Consider the following 19,131-nt stretch of genomic DNA (forward strand, 5'->3'; position numbering starts at 1 on the left):
CTCATGTGTAATCACAACATATTTCATCAATGCTTCGAGATATGCCAGTAGTGATATATTAGGTGTTGGTGTTTTCAAGTTACCGTACATTTAATGTTATTATCCATTTATAATTTAAGGCTGAGGATGACCCAATACAAGGGTCGAAACTAGTCGTGATGTAATGAATAATATTAACATATTATACACAGTATTGAATAGGAGGACCTTCTCATCCTTGTTGATAGTGATAAATCATCAATACAGATGTCCGGCTCCATGGCTAAATGGTTAGCGTGCTGGCCTTTGGTCACAGGGGTCCCGGGTTCGATTCCCGGCAGGGTCGGGAATTTTAATCATCCTTGGTTAATTTCCCTGGCATGGGGGGCTGGGTGTATGTGTTGTCTTCATCATCATTTCATCCTCATCACAACACGCAGGTCGCCTACGGGTGTCAAATCAAAATACCTGCACCTGGCGAGCCGAACCCGTCCTCGGATCTCCCGGCACTAAAAGCCATATGCCATTTCATTTCATTTCATCAATACAGACTAAAATGAAATTCACTTCATATGAAATCATTTGAAAGAATTCAAAAATGAAATTATGGTTTCCTTCTAGGAAATTTATTTTTTGATATAGGTCAAAGGCAGGCATTTATACAAGTGGAGGCACATGCTTCTGCTAGAGCACCATCACTACATTGTCTTACATAGGAGGCTTGCAGTGGTGTCTCAACGGCACACTAGCGCCAGAGTCTTAGAAAGGTGTAGCATTCCAACTGATGAGCCCACTGTTACACTGGGATGAAACACTGGTAATTTCAAGACTGAACAGGCCTACAGGCTTAAGAGCTTAAATATTTTTGAAAGAAATAATTTGATATCTTGCACCATTGACATTTTTATCAGCTTCTGAAGTTAGCCAATCAGATTGCTTCGCAGGTGAATTCTGTATGGCAGTATTACTAAATCTGCACGGGACTTATGAACAGCTTGAGAGCTATGCCGATAAATCAGCATCAAACATAAACACACACTTGGTTTCAGTCAGTGTCACCGTAGCGTACTTGCTTTGGTGTGATCCTGTCAGCTCGGAGGTCTGTATTCAAATCCCCCCAATGGCAAATTTTTTCTTCAATCGGTGCTCTCAAGCTGGTCTTAAGCCACATACAGATTTAGCAACTCCACCTTGCAAAGCCCATTGGAATACTCGATTCACATTGTTTCTGACCACTCTGTATATTATATATATGTATAGGAAACATACGGAAAGATATGACTTACCACGTAAGAATGCGTGGATAGAGTACACACATGTATCTATTCCTTATAAGTATAAACGTAAAACAATAATTATCTTTGATCTAATTATAGGGTTACAGTGTAAGGTGTATTCCAACTTACGGTACTAGAGTGTCTAACATCTGACAATTTACAAATCTGCCGATCCATGTTAATATAACCTTTTTGCCTGCGTTGTGTATGAGGAATACTACCATGCAGTGTTCTTTTACAACACACTGAACTAGGTATTTTTACATCTTCAAATATGCACTGATTAGGTAGGAAATGCTAGTTCATGCTCTATATGTTTATTGAGAAACCTAACCTCTTTCCGGACAGCCTGGGCTGCCACAAGGACAACATATAACTACATAATAAAAGGTAACAAAACTAAATCTGAACATGTAATATTAAACATCTGTCAAATAACTTTAAAATATCAAAGACTAATAACACAATATATATATAGTTTCCTCTTTGTTGAATCTTACCATCCAATCCTCCATTTATTTCTGCGGCGGTCATATCCCAGGGCCCAGACTCCTTTAGGTAAAAAGCACGAGGCACAGTTGTGTCATTCCAGTATCCATTCAGTCCAAGTTCAAATGTTAAATATGGACCCTGATACACTGCCACCTCTGACAGATCACCTTAAAAACATCACAGGCATGCAGTATTTTAGTCATTTAAACCAAAACTATAAAAAATATGGCATTCTTTATTCACTAATAATATAAATCATTAGATGTTCAGATAAGGAAAGATGACAGGAGCAAAATGTATATAAACAGTCTATATGTATACAGAGTGTTTCAAATATACAGGGTAACATTGCAGGATTGGATTCCTCGTATGTAGAGGAGAGAAAAAAATTATAAAAATGTGGGTCCTTAATTTTGTAGTTACCTGAAAGTCTGATATGTCAGTATCATATCTTAAGCTGGAAGGTTGTTTGCTAGAATTTAGTTTGAATTTCCTGTAATAATGCACTTTGTTGATTACCTTACAAGAAGTGTTGGAATTGCCCACCTCCTGCCACATTGCAGACTTCTGTTCGTTGTCTTATTGCATTACAAACATGCTCAAAAATGCCTGGAATTTTGCATACATTTTTTGACAAGTCTGTCCAATTGTTCTATAAAGTGTTGCTTCATCCTCCACAGCAGTTGTGAAAGAAGTCTAACAAGTTCAGATCAGGTGAGAGGGGAGGCCAAGCAATTGGTCCACTTCTACCTAATTAGAGATCAGAACTGTATGTAAACTAGTGCTGACCCATTACAATTGTAGGAAATAACATTCTAACTTATGGTACTAGAGAGTCTGACATCTCACAGATTATGAATCTGTAGACCCATGTTTATATAACCCTTTTGTCTGCATTATATATGAGGAATCCTACCTTGAAATTTAGCCATGTATTTTTGAAACATTCTGTATGTGCAGGAAGCAAGGAAGGGAGCAGCTACAAACTGTGTAAGCACACATGGATAGAGTACACATGAAAGAAAGATGTGTGACCAAATTTTCAGTTGCATTCTTTATCAGTGGAGGAGAGAATAGGATAGGAGGATAGGAGAATAGGATAATAGTGGTAGTTGCTATTGAGTATGTGGCCATTGTATTAACTGCAAAACCTATACCGATAATATGGATCTTCCTATCCTTATTCACACCTGGGCTCCATCAAACCATATTTGATGATTGTTTCACAGTAAAATCCTTCACGTTCAACACCACCATATTTCCACATGGACACTGGCTGTGAACCGAGTCTTTTTCCTGAATTTTAATACTTTATTACACAACAACGAAACATAGTACATACCGGATTTTGTATCATATGAAGGGGTCAGCCAACCAAAATGATGTTAATCAGGGAGTACATATATAGTATAATTTAATTATACTAGTCTTATGAAAAACATTAAAAATGTATGGGAAAAAATTTCACATTCAAGTTATATCAATAAGCCTGCTCAAACAATAAAAATGAATAATTTAATGTGGCTACTTAAGCCAAAAATAAACACACTTACATTTGAAATACAAAATTTACCAATTTAGAAATAGCCATGATGAACATTCTTATATGTTTTCACACTAGTTTTATTTATGAACATTCTGATTGACTGACTGGTAGCAATGATATCCTATATGATATTAATTATTTTGCTACCAACTCTGTATTGTACTTTACGTTTTTAACCTCTGTCAACACGATTGTGTGTTTCTCTCTTAGCCATGATGAACATTCTATGTTTTTCACACTAGTTTTAAGCCTATTTGATTTTCTATAATGTAAATGTTGAATCTTAGGGTACCATATATTTTAAGGACACTATGTTCGGGGCCCTGACCTAACTTTAGGCTAAGATATATTTCAGCTGATGATGCTTACAACAGTTAAGCGAAACATGTCCCAACTTACACCTGTTGTAATGTTTATATCCTAAATGTAAGGAAAGATAAGTATTGGAAAGGTGGTGTAAACTATTATTCTTATTTTAATGTTCATAATCTGATGTCTAATATGGTCTACAATGAGATTTATTACTTGTAATAGTTTGTTTTGGTAGAGTAGCCCTGAAAACATTGGGCTATGTACAATTCAACCTTGCACTACCATCTACTTTCTTTTTCCGGTATAGGTGAATCATCAGCCTGTGTGTCTTCATTTAAATGAAAAAGTAACCCCAAATTTATGGAGGGGAGAAGTGTTTCTCTTGTTTGTATTCAGACTAAAATAATGCAGCTAAAATCTTGCATTCAAAAGTGATGTAACAAATAAAAATCTTGCCCGAACATATCACTTGATACGTTATCTGATTCATAAGCAGAGAATTCATTACTGTTATCTATTTTTGAACCTGCTACTCCAGATAAAATATCCAAGATATTACCATCATTGAGCAGGCATAAGGACATGTTTGTACAGTAACACAGCTGACAGTGCGACAGATTTGGTGCACTCAGTACCTGGAACATCCAATGTTTCGGTAGAGGTCACGGCAAGGAAAAACTACCCTTTTTTTTTTATCATTTCAGTTTAAACTTCCCAATAACTGCTGCATTCTAGTGGACACTAGATAAACTACTACCTCCAAGCAACGGACGGGAACCTATGGGATATATGCCCATATGGTATACAGGCGCCGTCCACAGCCAGGAAAACAGTGCGCCCGTATCCTGTACGGGCATGGTGTTAAAAGTGTTAAACATTTCCCCGCCCCTCAAACATTTTCCCATCCTTTTGCCTTTAGAGATTCTGAAGGTGGACATTCAACTGGTGCTCAGTCAAATCTTAACATTAGATAACTGCTCCTTTTCTATTTTCTTGTTTCACTTAACTCTCCCTTCTCCCTTTGCTTTACAACAGCGTCTGCTTGACGACAATAACTACTTCGCTCCTGCATTATAGCTTCCTACCTGAGGGACAAACAGTGAGCCACTGGTATTATCTTGAAGAGATGACTGAGAGAAACTTCCACCATGACAATGTGGCAACTCATGCATTGCTTTTGATTAGTGAATTGTTTACAAACACAATGGCAACTACCAACCTACTTACCTGATCTAATCGCAGCAGACTACTTTTTATTTCCCAAACTGAAATTCATCCTGAAAGACAATAGTTTCTGGCAGTTGACAAGATCAGACTGAAATCACATGCAGAACTCCATTCCTCTAAATTCCCTATCAAGACTGCTTGTCTAAGTGAAAACGGCATTGGAAGCATTGTATTAACCATACCTCACCCAGTTATGCAGTAATACCACACATCATCATTAATACAGTGAAACCTCATTAGTGCATTCCTCACTGACACGTTTTCCCGCTTAGCGCATTGTAAATTTGAAGTCCTGTTTCTCATCGTATTAAATCTATATAAAAAGTACCTCACTTATAGCATCACAAATTTTTGCTATTACCACTTAGTACCAGCATATTTTTACTAGCCCTGAAAATGTTGTTTGTCATCCCTAGTGAAAGAAACAGGATTTCCAACTCGGGTAAGAGCCTTGAAAAGGCCTTGAATTCCTGAACTTCACAGGATAAATTGCACCTTTGGGGAGCAAGCCATTAGCCTCGGGAATGTTCAATTTCGCTTGCTGGTTAGCAGTGAGATTGCTCAATAACACAGTGAGCCTATTTGTGCTTCTGTTTCGTATTTCTTTCAGAAGTTAGACATTTATTTTGTGTTGAATGTACAGTGAAGTGTAGCAAATATTTTTCATGTGTACAGCAGCCTCTATCTGGATTAGGAACATAATCATGTGAAATTGTGGTGCATATTTGTCACCTATTGGTCCGCCATGCTGAGGAGGCAGTCGCTGATTGGCTGCTCTTTGGCCAATGGTTGAAGTGTTAAGGAGCCCGATGTACTTAGACCTGCCTTGCAGGAGACAGGCAACTGATCACCCGTTACTTTTTCTGTTATGGATGCGGAAAAGGTTGTGAAATTCCTTACTAATAAAGACAAAATTAAAATCTGTCAAAGTGGACAGATTCCCACATCTTTAAGCATGCAGAGCTCATGAATATTGAAACACGCATCTTTGAGTTTCGACTTGATCACTCGAGTTGGTCAAAGTTTTGTCGGATTCAAAATGGCGGCCAAAGTCATTTCTCGCAGTCGCACATGGTCGAGTGTAACTTTCAATTCATTTAGCAATTGAGGCTTTCACGGCCGGTGCTACAAGTCATGTCAGTGTTTTCCGGTCTTATAGGCCGTGGTCTAGGAACATGTGATGGCCCTGATGTTTCACCGAAGACTGCGTTCAGCAGTGTCAAGGGTTCCGACTGACTTCGATAGCAGTGAAGCTCTCAGTGGAATGAAGTGGTGTTGTAATTCCACCCATCTAGTGCAGGCTATGGTATGCTGCTCACCTATTGGTCCGCCATGCTGGGGTGGCAGTCGCTGATTGGCTGCTCTTTGGCCAACGGTTGAAGCGTTAAGGAGCCCAATGTACATAGACCTGCCTTGCAGGAGACAGGCAACTGATCACCCGTTGCTTTTTCTGTTCTGGCTCGGCCATCGTAAGGCTTTCAGGACTGGAAACCAGACTTTGGTTACCTTTCAGATTACTACTTATGGTTGAAGTTGTTGGTGTTCTTCAGGATTTCAATGGTTTCCCTTTGTAGCCAGGCATGATAAGACACAGTAGTTGACAGCACTTTGGTGTCGCTGTACTGTATGTCATGGCCTGCTAGCAGCGAGTGTTCAGCGACTGATGATCTATCTTTACAATGGCGAAAAATGAGAGTATCCTCCTATTCAATACATCATATATTCCGTCATTAGATGGAGCAAACAAATTCAAACATGTTTCAGCTCACTTGAGCCATCTTCAGTGAAAAAATTACGGGGTTTGGAATAATTTACATAATATAAGTTGAAAAAATGCTGAAAAACATAATGAAAGAGCAAATGAAAAAACAAACAAAAGAGAGCCTAGACGGAAACAAAATTAGCACAAATATGCAATATTTACATCAATATGCAGAGCAAAAAAAACAACTTATTGCGACAAAATTCAGTGAAACAGGTGTTAATTTAAAATAATAATTAAAACTAAAAACTGCGTTAACCTAAGAAACAAGGGAATGAGAAAACAAATGATGCAGATGGAAATGAATAATAGTAGCACATGGTGAGGTTGTGGACCTCATAGTTTACAAATTATTGGTTTAGTAAAAATGTCAAAACAGTTTGAAATTGCTGTCAAAATCATCCTAGTGGAAACCCATCACATCAAATTGGTCAGGAGGAGAGCGGGAGCAAACATTTTTGAGAAACCAAGCCTGATATAACCTGCAGGCGAATGAATGTAATGATGATCTATCTGAATGTCCTAGCCAGTTATGTCTGTTGTGTTCAATCGTGTGACGATGCTGCGTTTTGTAATGCCTATGTACATCTGGCTGCAGCTGTACGGAATCTTGTAGACACCTGCTGTGGAGAGAGGATGGTGCTTGTCTTTGGCAGACCTGAGTAGTTCCTGGATTTTCTTTGTTGGCCTATATGTGGTTTTAACCCCATGGGACTCCAGTAGCCTCCCTATTCTCCCAGTTGTTTTCCCAATATACGTCAGAAAGGCTTTAGCTACTGGTCACTCCTCTTCTTTCTCCCTGTTTTTTGGACATCTGGGATGGATATCTTTGTGGCTGTACCTGTTAGTGAGTAGGGCCATATTGAGATAGCTCAGCTCCTTGTTTAAGCGCTGAGGTAGACAAATTCTCCTAGTAAGGCTATCATTTTAATCACGCAATATTTTAATCGCGGGTGGTGGTTGGACATCTTCTGAAGATAGCAGTTTGTGTGGATCGGCTTGTGGTACACTGTGTGCCCCAAGTTTGAATCGGCAGTCTTCATTACCAGAACATCGAGGAAAGGGAGTTTTCCTTCATTTTCTGTCTCCATAGTGAACTGAATATTGGTGTTAATACTATTCAGGTGCTGTAGAAACAGCTGTAGTTGTTCCTTTCCTTAGCTCCAGATCACAAAAATGTCATCAACGAAGCGCAGCCACACCTTAGGTTTCAGTTGTGCAGTCTGAGTTCTGTTTGTTCGAACTTTTCCATAAAGCTATTTGCAATCACCGGACTCAGAGGACTGCCCATGGTGACACCATTGATTTGTTTGTAGAATTTGCCATTCCACAGGAAATAGCTTGTGGTGAGGCAATGGTTAAACAAGTTGGTAATGCCCTCGGGAAAAATCTGAGCGATGTGGTCCAGGGCCTCATTCACAGGTACCTTAGTGAAGAGTCAAAGCTGACAAGAAGATCTTTGGCTTCTAGAAACAGACTGCCAGTAAATATCTCAGTAACTTTTCAAGATATTCATTTCTTGAAATAATTTGGACTAGGATGAAATAGAGTAGAGGAGTACTTTGAAGGACACAAATCTAATTAGGCTACAGATAAGCCCTCTAAAGTTATTTTAAAAGTTTGGATATTTTTTCAACAGGGCTTGTATCCCTTTTTTAAAGCTTTTATCAAAATATAATTCTTATGATGCGACAGTACCAGACAATGTTGCAGCCCACGTGTTGGTAACAGCTTCGCTGTCAGGCAACTCTTGAAGCCTGTCATAGTAGTCCCTTTGTACTGCCTCGAAAATTTCAGGTGAAAATCTGTCTTCCTCTTTATGATGATGCAAGTACCCCAGGAATCCTGAATACTGCTTTAAGTAGCCGTCTGTTTGGAGAGGATCTTGTGTGTGCACATCTTTGGTGTATCGTTGAGAATTTGGGAGTTCCACAAGGCGACCCACTCGGACTTGCTGTGGTTCTAGAGCAGCAGCAATGGCACCGATCACATGGCCTATGCTCACCGTTCCCCACTGGGTATGAATCACTCCACCTTCCACTGGACAGCAGCTTTCAATATTCCTAAAACACAAGGTAGAAACACTATGAATGATCAACAAAAATGGTACAGCTACACAGTTACTTCAGAAAACCAAAAAATTAACTATAGTCTCTGATGATGATGATAATGATGATGTACATCTTCCAAAGGGAAATTCTGAGATTTCTGAAGCCTTTCAAATCCAAACAGGAGTTCAGCAAGGAGATGGACTATCACCACTACTTTTCAACTGTGCTCTCAAGATGTTCTCCAGTCTAAAATAATTCCTAATGGAGTTCAAATAAGATAAACTCGTAATTGTATCAATATTGATTGCCTTGCTTTTGCAGATGACCTCACTGTCCTTACTTCTTCTCCTGAACTCAATTACCTGCATGAATGCACAGTTATGATTGGCCTCAGAATCTCCTACATCAAAACCCACTTCATTTCTAACATCATACATGCTCCGCCACATCTTCTGACTACCCACGTTAGACTCTTGAGAGTGGAAAGATTCAAATACCTTGGTTAATGGATTGAATCCAACAATTCTGAGAAGTTCACCATCTTAATACATGTCAACGAGTTTGAAACAGCCTTCCAACTCACTCAAAACATATATAGCAAAAAGTCTATCTCTTGAAATGCAAAAATGAGACATTATCAAACTGTAATTAGACCTAAAGCATTTAATGCAGCAGAATGTTTAACACTTCAAACACAGAGCTGCTTGAAAAACTGCCAATTAAGGAAAGAAGGATGGTCAAAAAATTCTTGATCCCAACCTCAAAGATGTTGTTTACAGACTTCGGAGCAACTTAGAAATATAAAAAAAAAAAAAAAAAAAAAAAAATTCTTGATCCCAACCTCAAAGATGTTGTTTACAGACTTCGGAGCAACTTAGAAATATATATTTAAAAAAAATTCTTGATCCCAACCTCAAAGATTTTGTTTACAGACTTCGGAGAAAGTTAGAAATATACACCCACGCCAAAAAGATATCAAGTATAATCCGGAAAAGAAGGTTAACTTTTTACGCTCACTTCTTCAGATTGCCAATTGAAAGAATCTGTCTTAAAGCAATTCCTCCTTGGTTGGTGGAGACTGGTAAGGATCGTTTAAAGCAGAAACAGACATTCGACTCAGAGTACCATACCACTCAAACACAAACTTAGAGAGGTTCATCAAGAAGAAGTCCCAACTCGACTGAAGCATGACCATTCTGATGCATGGAAGAAAGCACACTCCGATAGGATGAAAACCTGGTGGGCCCGCAAGAAGACAAACAAATGAGCTCTCACGGTCCTTAGTGGCCGTAATGAATAATAATAATAATAATAATAATAATAATAATAATAATAATAATAATAATAATAATAATAATAATAATAATAATAATAATAATAATAATAATAATAATAATAATCATCATCATCATCATCATCATCATCATCATCATAATCGTATGGCCTCAGCTACCATGTGCAGACATTTCAAGTTGACGCCATCTGGCTGTCTACTCGTCAATTTTGACGTTCCGTTTTACTCTAGGCCCACTATATGGCAGACCGAGTAAACCGAAACTCTCTTGGGCGTTTATGGCTGAGAATTAATTAATTTTGTCGGGTAAACACCAAACGTGTCACCAGAGATCTTTTACATGCCGACATCGTATGGAGTGTCAAATGGACTTTTTTCCGCCCTTCAAAAATCCGACTACCTCTGCCGGGTTTGAACCCGCTATCTTGGGATCCGGAGGCTGACACTCTACCACTGATCCACAGAGGATACTGGATGTTCAAATCTATGGCTACTAATTTAGTAATTCTAAGCACAACCTTCCTAGTTCATAGATCCATCGTGGATTCTGTAGTGGAATTTCAAGCCATTTTTCCCCATCTGTCAATTCCTACTATCAAGTGCATCACCAAGGTTTACATACTAATCAATGCACATACTCCTATCAATCAAGACACTCCAGCAATACTGAGTAACTTGAGACTTTCTGGACTCAATTTGATAATGACCTCTATGGAATTAAGACTCCAATCATTTTTTTTAGGTGACTTCGATGACCAGTTGGGTAAGAAGCGGAAGTTTAGATACACCACAACAGGGAACGCTTCATTGACACCTGCAAGCTTAAAACTTAAAATTACAACTATGACCACCTACTTCAAAAATAATCCGCATAAGTGTATGGCCTGGCACTCACCTAATGACCTGATTAGTAAATGTCAGATAGACCCTGTTGTTACCTCCCATTGCAATTTCCATGAAATATGGAATTTATTAATTATTTATTTATTATTTTTCCATTAGGTCAGGTATATACTGCTATGTATGCGACAATAGATGGTACTACCTGCGACTGTCTGGCCGAGGGTTGGGCGGCTGTTACCAAACCTGACAAACTAAGGGAGAACCAATGGCTATGGGCAGAGAAGTTCACTCTTAGGGGGCTTGTTGAAGCCACTGTGTAGGAAATGACACATAAATTCAACTGGAAGCTGCTGCCTTGCAGATGTGGCAGGGGACTGCTAAAGGCTACGGGAGATAACCCTGACAGAAAATCTTCTCTAATGTTAGGCATAGCAAGTCAGTTGGAGAGTAACTGCAATCGCTTTCAACACTTATACGAACCTCGGATGCAGATAAAGAACTCGGAGTAGATAACAGCACCTGCAGAACTATCCCAGGTGTAATGGCTTCCAGCCTGATGATAGGCCAAGCCTTGTGATTGTGCAACAACCCCGGAGAAGACAACACACTCAAATAGGAATGATCAATGTACTGAGTTTGACTGGGAAATGTGAAGAGTTGGTGGATATCATGGAGAGCAGGAAAATATCAATCCTAGGACTAGGTGAAACTAAATGGAAAGGTAAAGGGAAGAAAGAGTTGAGGAAAAACTATACCCTCTACTGGAATGGTAACAACAGAGAGATGAGAAATGGAGTAGGATTGATATTGTCTAAAGAGTTAGATGGTATTACAGAGATCCAGTACATCAATGAGAGGACAATAAAGGCAACAGTTCACCTTGGGGAAAGAGAAGCTGACACTGGTGCAAGTGTATGCCCTTCATATGAGTTGCAATCAAGATGAAAAGAACAAGTTTCTCGAAGACCTAGAAGAGATCATCAGTGAAGAGAGGGCAATCATCATCAGGGACCTCAACACACAGCTCGGGACAGACAGGAAAGGCTATAAGAAGGCAATGGGACCACATGGCTATGGGAGAAGGAATTCAGAAGGTGAACATCTCCTAGATTTCTACATAAGAAACTGTTTGGTAGTAAAAACAGTTGGTTCAACAAAAGAGTCAGTCACAAGATTACCCGTTACAGCTGGGATGGAAAGAGCAAGACGGTCATTGACTATGTCATTACCTCATTACAGATAAAGAAAGAAGTAAACTTGTGACTGACGTCAAGGTGATTCCAAGTGAGAACCTCAATAGCGACCACCAGTTATTAGCAGCAGATCTGAAAGGCATTAATGTACCAAATATAACAACCAGGAAATTACCTAAGATTAAGGTGTGGGAACTACAACAGATCAGAAAAAGGACCATCTATCAGGACTGTATAAGAGGACAACTGCCTACGGAAGAAGTGGAGAGTGGTAAGGTAGAGTGGACAAGATTTAAAACCACCTTGATAAAAAAAGCAATAGAGGTTTGCGGGAAGACAAGTGCGAGAGTAAGGGGAAAAGAGACACCTTGGTGGAATGAGAGAGTAAGATCCTCATTAAAGGAAAGAAACATGGCACAAAAAGAACGAGATAGAGAGAAATCCTAGCCAAAACAGGTAAGGGATGAGGGGAAGATCAGAGACCTCGAGCAAGTTTACCGGGACAAGAAATTGAGAGTTAAAAGTAGTAGAAGAGGAGAAGATAAATTTACTAAAAAACTGAAGGAAGACAGCAGAGGAAATATAAAACTATTGTTCAGAGTGATCAAAAACAAAAGGAATTTTGTTGAAACCATCAAAGCAATTGAGGATCCTAATGGAAACCTGGCCAGGAAAGAAGAGGACATCAGAGAGGTTCTGAGGAATCATTTTGATCACCTATTGAACAGGACACAAGCAGATCAGAGAACAAAACCAGCTGTTGAAACCTGCACAGAGGTACTTCCCATTACATGGGCAGAAACAGAAGCAGCCCTTACGAAGATGCCACAAGGAAAATCCCCAGGAAGCAATGAAGTCAGCACAGACATGATTAAAGCAGCAGGAGTCCAGGGTTTATAGTGGCTACATAGAGTGCTCAATGCAGTTTGGAAAGGTGGCAAGATACCTACTGACTGGAGCAAGGGTGTCATTATCCCCCTGTTTAAGAAAGGAAATCGCTGAAAATGTTCCAACTACTGAGGAATAACACTCCTTTCTCATGGGCTTAAGATACTTGAGAACATCTTAGAGAGCAGATTGCGAGTCACCTTAGAGCCACAGTTTGAAGAGGAACAGTATGGCTTCAGGCCTAACAGGTCCACAACAGACCTAATCTTCAGTGTCCATATGTTAATGAAAAATATTGGGAAAAAGGCAAAGATCTGTTTATGATTTTCCTTGACATTGAGAAGACATACGACAGCATTGCAAGAGAGAAGATATGGGAATGTCTGAGAAAAAGAAATGTGCCAGAGGGACTGGTGAGAAAAGTTTAGATGCTGTATGAGAACTGTACCAGCTGTGTGCGATTGGGTGACGGACATTCATCCTGGTTCAGCAAGGCAATGCACTATCCCCATTATTGTTTATCACCATCATGGATAATGAAGAACATCAAGAAAACCTCTGGTGAACTAAATGCAATGGCCTTTGCTGATGATGTTTTGATCTGGAGAGAAACTGAGAAACAAGTACAGTCAAGACTCAATGAATGGAAGGTTAAGTTCCAGGAGTTCAATCTCAAAACAAGTGAACTCAAAACAGTAGTTATGGCAATAAACAGAGAGGGACGACCAGCGAACATCACGCTAGTAAACCATCCACTAGAAAGTTCATAAGTACACATATCTTGTCACCACCACAAATGACCAGTGGAATCCTTCTGAGAGGTGAGGCCTTGAATTTGGAAAGCCAGGGCAGTTTTCATTGAGAAGAGTAATCTGTTAAAAAATCATGGGTTGGCAATGACTATGAAGGTCAGACTTCTGCACTTCTATGTTCACAAATAAACACTTCTATGTGTTCTTTGCTCTCTTCTATGGTGCTAAAACATGGACTTTGACAGAGTCTTTATTAGGGCTCAGAAATTGAGGAAAAATATTTTTCTTCTCTAGAGTGTCCAAAGACGAGGCCTAACATAATATATATTCATTCTGGATAAACTGTAGGCCAGATAATGGTGGGTTTTATTTGTCCTTTTTTTTCCTTTTTCACCATTTTTTGGCTTATTGGTCCTTTTTTAGACTTTTTTAGGTCTCAATGGCTTTGTTTTGCAACTCCACCTTTTTTTGACTGCATATTTACTGCCCATCTTCAATTTGAATCTTCGTTAGGTCGTCCATCACCTCATAAATATCTTTTCTGTAGAAAATATATATGTTTGAGCCATATGTGAAAAGAGAGGAAATAAAATGAGAATGAAATTAAAAATGAAACTAGTGCTTTGAAAAAACTAGGGGTATCAAATTATGTGCAAGATAAGTGAAATATTGAAAAAGGAGAAAAGTTTGATGTGAATATCTCATTTGATTAAAGTATATGAACCCTTAACATCAGTTGATGTGCAGAGAAGTTTCTCGATATTTCGGAACACGTCTGAAAACCGATGATTCTTTGCGCCGAAGAACCTGAAGATGACTATTATGCTATACTGCAAAGCCAACTGAGATAAGGTTTCCGAATTCCAATTTCTGTAACCCAAGTGTGGTTAAGCCAAATGTGATTCCAGTTATACTAATTTCAATTTCTTTCTCCAGAATGTCCAATGTGAGTTTGCTAAATTTATTCTCTCTCTCTCTCTCTCTCTCTTTTTTTTTTCTTTACGTTGCACTGACACAGATAGGTCTTATGGCAACAATGGGATAGGAAAGGGCTAGGAGTGGGAAGGAATTGGCTGTGACCTTAATTAAGGCAAAGCTCCAGCATTCACCTGGTGTGAAAATGGGAAACCAGGGAAAAACATTTTCAGGGCTGCGGAACCCACTATCACCCGAATACTGGATACTGGCCACTCTTAAGTGACTGCAGCTGTTGAGCTCAGTGTATTCATTCTAGGTGGAAAAAACATTTCATTCTAAATAAATACTGCAAGTACTTTTTTTAACAAACACAGAATTCCTTTTTTAAATTATGTTAATCTTAAAAATATATACTGTCTGAAAGAAGACTTATTTCCCTCATATATTTTTGGAATGTTGCATACCATGAGAATTTTGCATTTTAAAATATTATATTCCTTCATTAAATATGTAATTAAAACTAAAATAATGACAGAATTTGGATTTAATTTTTTATGTCCTTTTTGCCAGTTCTTAGGGCCTTTTTTATATTTTAGGCCTTTTTATAGGTCTTTTGAGGCAATTTGTAGGGCTTCAACTTCCAAGCCCTAGTCATTAAGTAAACGATTTTAGGCTTTCCAGACGTAGCTATACAGAAGATTATAGAGGGTGCCGGGGACAGACCATGTCACAAATACTGTGATTCTCCAGGAACTGAACAATGACAAGGAAGTACTGATCACTGTAAAAGCAAGAAAGATTCAACACCTTGGACATGTCATGAGAAATGAAAGTAGATACCATCTCCAACAGCCTATTCTTCAAGGAAAAATACCGGGAAGGCGAAGTGTTGATCGGTTTCAAAATATCAAGCCAATCCAAGATGGTGCCAACATGAAGAAGAAGAAGAAGAAGAAGAAGAGTCAAATTTTGTAAACATCAAGTAGAAACCAACTGGGAAATTCCACTTCAAAATAATCTAGGTGTGAGTGGGTTCTTACATTCAGGTCCCCTTAAATGCTAGACATACCAAGTCTTCAACTTCCACCACTCTATGAACTTGTAGGAGGTATCTGCATGGTTATGACAATGTGTTTTCACCAAGAAGTTCAACTTACAATTGGCGCAGACTTCTGCTGTTGAGACTGTAAGGACAAGATGTGTCTTCATCCCCTCTTTGCCAAGGATCTACACTGCTAGACAGCATCATGTGGAGAGCACACTGAAACAGATAACAGGTAATTATTTTGAAGACTGTATTGATTGATCTAATCATTTAATGTTTCATTTTAAGCCCTCTGATAAATTAGACGGAAGTACATGGATATGATGAGTGAGAAGTTTTGAACAGTAGACAGTAAGCAGGTTCAGGATATAGAAAGAGAATGGGTGGCATACAGGGATGCTGTAGTAGAAACAGCAAGGGAATGCCTAGGAACAACTGTTTGTAAAGATGGGAAAAGGTGAACGTCTTGGTGGAATGATGAATCGAGAGTAGCTTGTAAACATAAAAAGAAGGCTTATCAGAAATGGCTCCAAACAAGGGCCGAGGCAGACAGGGATTTGTACGTAGATGAAAGAAACAGAGCAAAACAAATAGTTGTTGAATCCAAAAAGAAGTTGTGGGAAGATTTTGGTAATAACCTGCAAAGGCTAGGTCAAGCAGCAGGGAAACCTTCTTGACAGTAATAAAGAATCTTAGGAAGGGAGGGAAAAAGGAAATGAACAGTGTTTTGAGTAATTCAGGTGAACTCATAATAGACACCAGGGAATCACTGGAGAAGTGGAGGGAATATTTCGAACATCTTCTTAACGCAAAAGGAAATCTTCCTGGTGGTGTTGTGAACAGCCAAGCTCATGGGGAGGAGGAAAATGTTGTTGGTGAAATTGTGCTTGAGGAAGTGTAAAGGATGGTAAATAAACTCCATTTTCATAAAGCAGCAGGTATAGATGAAATTAGACCTGAAATGGTGAAGTATAGTGGGAAGGCAGGGATGAAATGGCTTCATAGAGTAGTAAGATTAGCATGGAGTATTGGTAAGGTACCTTCAGATTGGACAAAAGCAGTAATTGCACCTATCTCTAAGCAAGGGAACAGGAAGGATTGCAACAACTATCAAGGTATCTCATTGATTAGTATACCAGACAAAGTATTCACTGGCATCTTGGAGGAGAGGGTGCGATCAGTGGTTGAGAGGAAGTTGGATGAAAACCAGACCACAGAGGGGCTGACAATTGTGATGGGAGATTTCAATGTGAAAGTGGGGGAAGGTAGGACATCAGACATGGTAGGACCGTTTGGACTAGGAGAGAGGAATTCCAGAGGGGATGATCTTGAAAGATTTGTGATGTCAAATGATTTAGTGATCATGAACACTTGGTTTAACACTAGAACGGCCAGAGCGGTCATTTTGACCGTTAGCGAATTTCAAGGTATTTCCACGCTCGTAATTTTTTACGAACGAGGTTGTTCTTTTGTGACTTTTAATATTTTAGGGTTATGTACATTCACGCCAAAAATTACATCCGTAGATAATAAGGGAACACCGATATTGTCCCTTATACCTAGGAAGGCCATAAGCGGTCATTTTGACCGCTTCACTTCCTTGATACGGAGAGCTCTATTCTGCTCACTGCTTGCTTCCTGTGATATATTTACAAGTGGCGCTATAGGGGCGTATGATGTAACTAAATAGTAGGTCCTATGTCTCTAGCAGTGGTTGCGAGTGGACGAGTTAGTGCCTGTCCCTTGTGTCGTATAGTGCGTAATAATGGCTCGGCGTCAAAAACTTACTCCTGTTCAATTATTAGCAGAACTTGAAAAACTAGGAGAAGACGAATCAGGTGACGAGGATACATTATCAGATATAGACGCAATGAGTGACGATGAGGATTTTATACCTCAACAGTGTGATAATATGTCGGATAGTGATGGTGATTCGGCTGATGAAAATATGCACACAGTAGACTTCGCACCTACGATAGAGCTGGATGTCGAAGGTGTATTTTACAACGTAATTGATCTAGCAGCAATAAATTCATGGATAGTCTACAAGGTAGTAACGGGACAGAGAATCTCTCGACATGATTATATTCTTGAAGTAATACAAGAACTAAGATCTCATTTTGTGAACACAAGATCCCGGTTGATTGAACTCCCTACACTTCAGCCTGAGCCTCAGATTGAGGTTCAATGTGCCAGTCGTAAGCGACGACAATGTCAAGTGAACTCAACAGAACAAAACCTCTGACACATGTTCTTCGTGCAACAAAGTAGTCTGTGGAAAATGTTCGTGTAAGGTAATAATTTGCATAAATTGCTTGTCAAGTGCCTAAATAGGTTTGTAAACAAATAGAAACCGTTATTTTTATCATAATTTTTCACAAAGGCATTCATTAGCAAGTCCGCCGAAATATTTCATTTTTACCTGTTAGAAGTGAGAGAATATGAACAATTATTAATATTTAACAATGGACTGGTCTGTATACAATATATCCTGATGGTTAACTGTTGTTTTAAAATAAATTATTGAACATTCGCATGTTTCCCAGATCCTGGATGCTAGATATATGTCAGTAAGCGGCAGCGGTCAAAATGACCGCCTGCGGCCTTTATAGGTATGAGGAATGTTCGGCCGTTCTAGTGTTAAACTCCCACCTAGAAGACTATATACATGGAAGTCTCCAATGGACAAACCCGGGAAATGTGTGAGAAACCAGATTGATTTCATATGGGTAAATAAACGTTTCAGGAACAGTTGCACCGCAGTAAAAACCTACCCAGGTGCAGACGTCAACTCTGATCGCACACCACTTATTGGAGTTTTCAAAGTCAAGAAAGTGAAGAGGAAGAACAGGCAAAACTACAATTTGAGGAAAATCAAAGACCCAATAGTGAAAGAGAACATGCAAGTAGAACTTAACTTGAAGATTATCACAGAGGAAAACATCACCAGCAATAATGTCAAATTAGAATTAACTAAACTACAAAACGCCGTTCAGCAAATAAAAGAGAAGTACATGAAACTGGATGAGAAAAAGAGAAAGTCATGGATGACAGATGAAATACTGAACCTAATGGAGAAAAGAAGAGTCAATAAAGGAAAACCTGCAGAATACAGAAAGATAAATGCAGACATCAGAAGAAAGATTAGGGAGGCAAAAGAAAAAGAAAAAGTGGAGCATTGTGAGGAGATTGAGTTATATCAAAGTAGGTATGACAGCTTCAATATACACAGGAAAGTAAGAGAAGTAACAGGGAAATACAGAAATGGCATTGGTGGAAAGTTAATAGATGAAGCCGGGAACTTAATGGTGGATTTAGAAGACAAGAAAAAGATTTGGAAAAAATATATAGAAGATTTATTTCATGATACTAGATGTGCTTTTACACAAAATACAAATGCAATAGGCAGCACAGATATATTAGAAGAAGAACTTCAAACAGCCATCAATCAAATGAAGGACGGAAAGGCAGTGGGACCAGATAAAGTAGAAGCAGAGTTCTTAAAACTGATGGATGAACATCATGTAAAATGGTTGACCAAAATTTTCAACT

At 39.0% G+C, this 19,131-nt stretch overlaps 1 protein-coding gene across 1 annotated transcript in view; it reads right to left on the bottom strand.

Moving 5' to 3' along the window:
• The window catches only part of LOC136878799 (uncharacterized), a 140,301-nt gene that overhangs the window by 92,057 nt on the left and 29,113 nt on the right, over positions 1-19,131 (bottom strand). The window contains exons 4-6 of the mRNA XM_067152281.2: positions 15,692-15,795; positions 8,294-8,658; positions 1,757-1,915 (exon numbers count right to left, since the gene is read on the bottom strand). Of these exons, the coding sequence (XP_067008382.2) occupies positions 1,757-1,915; positions 8,294-8,658; positions 15,692-15,795 (628 nt within the window). The remainder of the gene's footprint in view (positions 1-1,756; positions 1,916-8,293; positions 8,659-15,691; positions 15,796-19,131) is intronic.

This window comes from Anabrus simplex, chromosome 8 (genome assembly GCF_040414725.1).
Source record: "Anabrus simplex isolate iqAnaSimp1 chromosome 8, ASM4041472v1, whole genome shotgun sequence".
Classification (NCBI taxonomy): domain Eukaryota; kingdom Metazoa; phylum Arthropoda; class Insecta; order Orthoptera; family Tettigoniidae; genus Anabrus; species Anabrus simplex.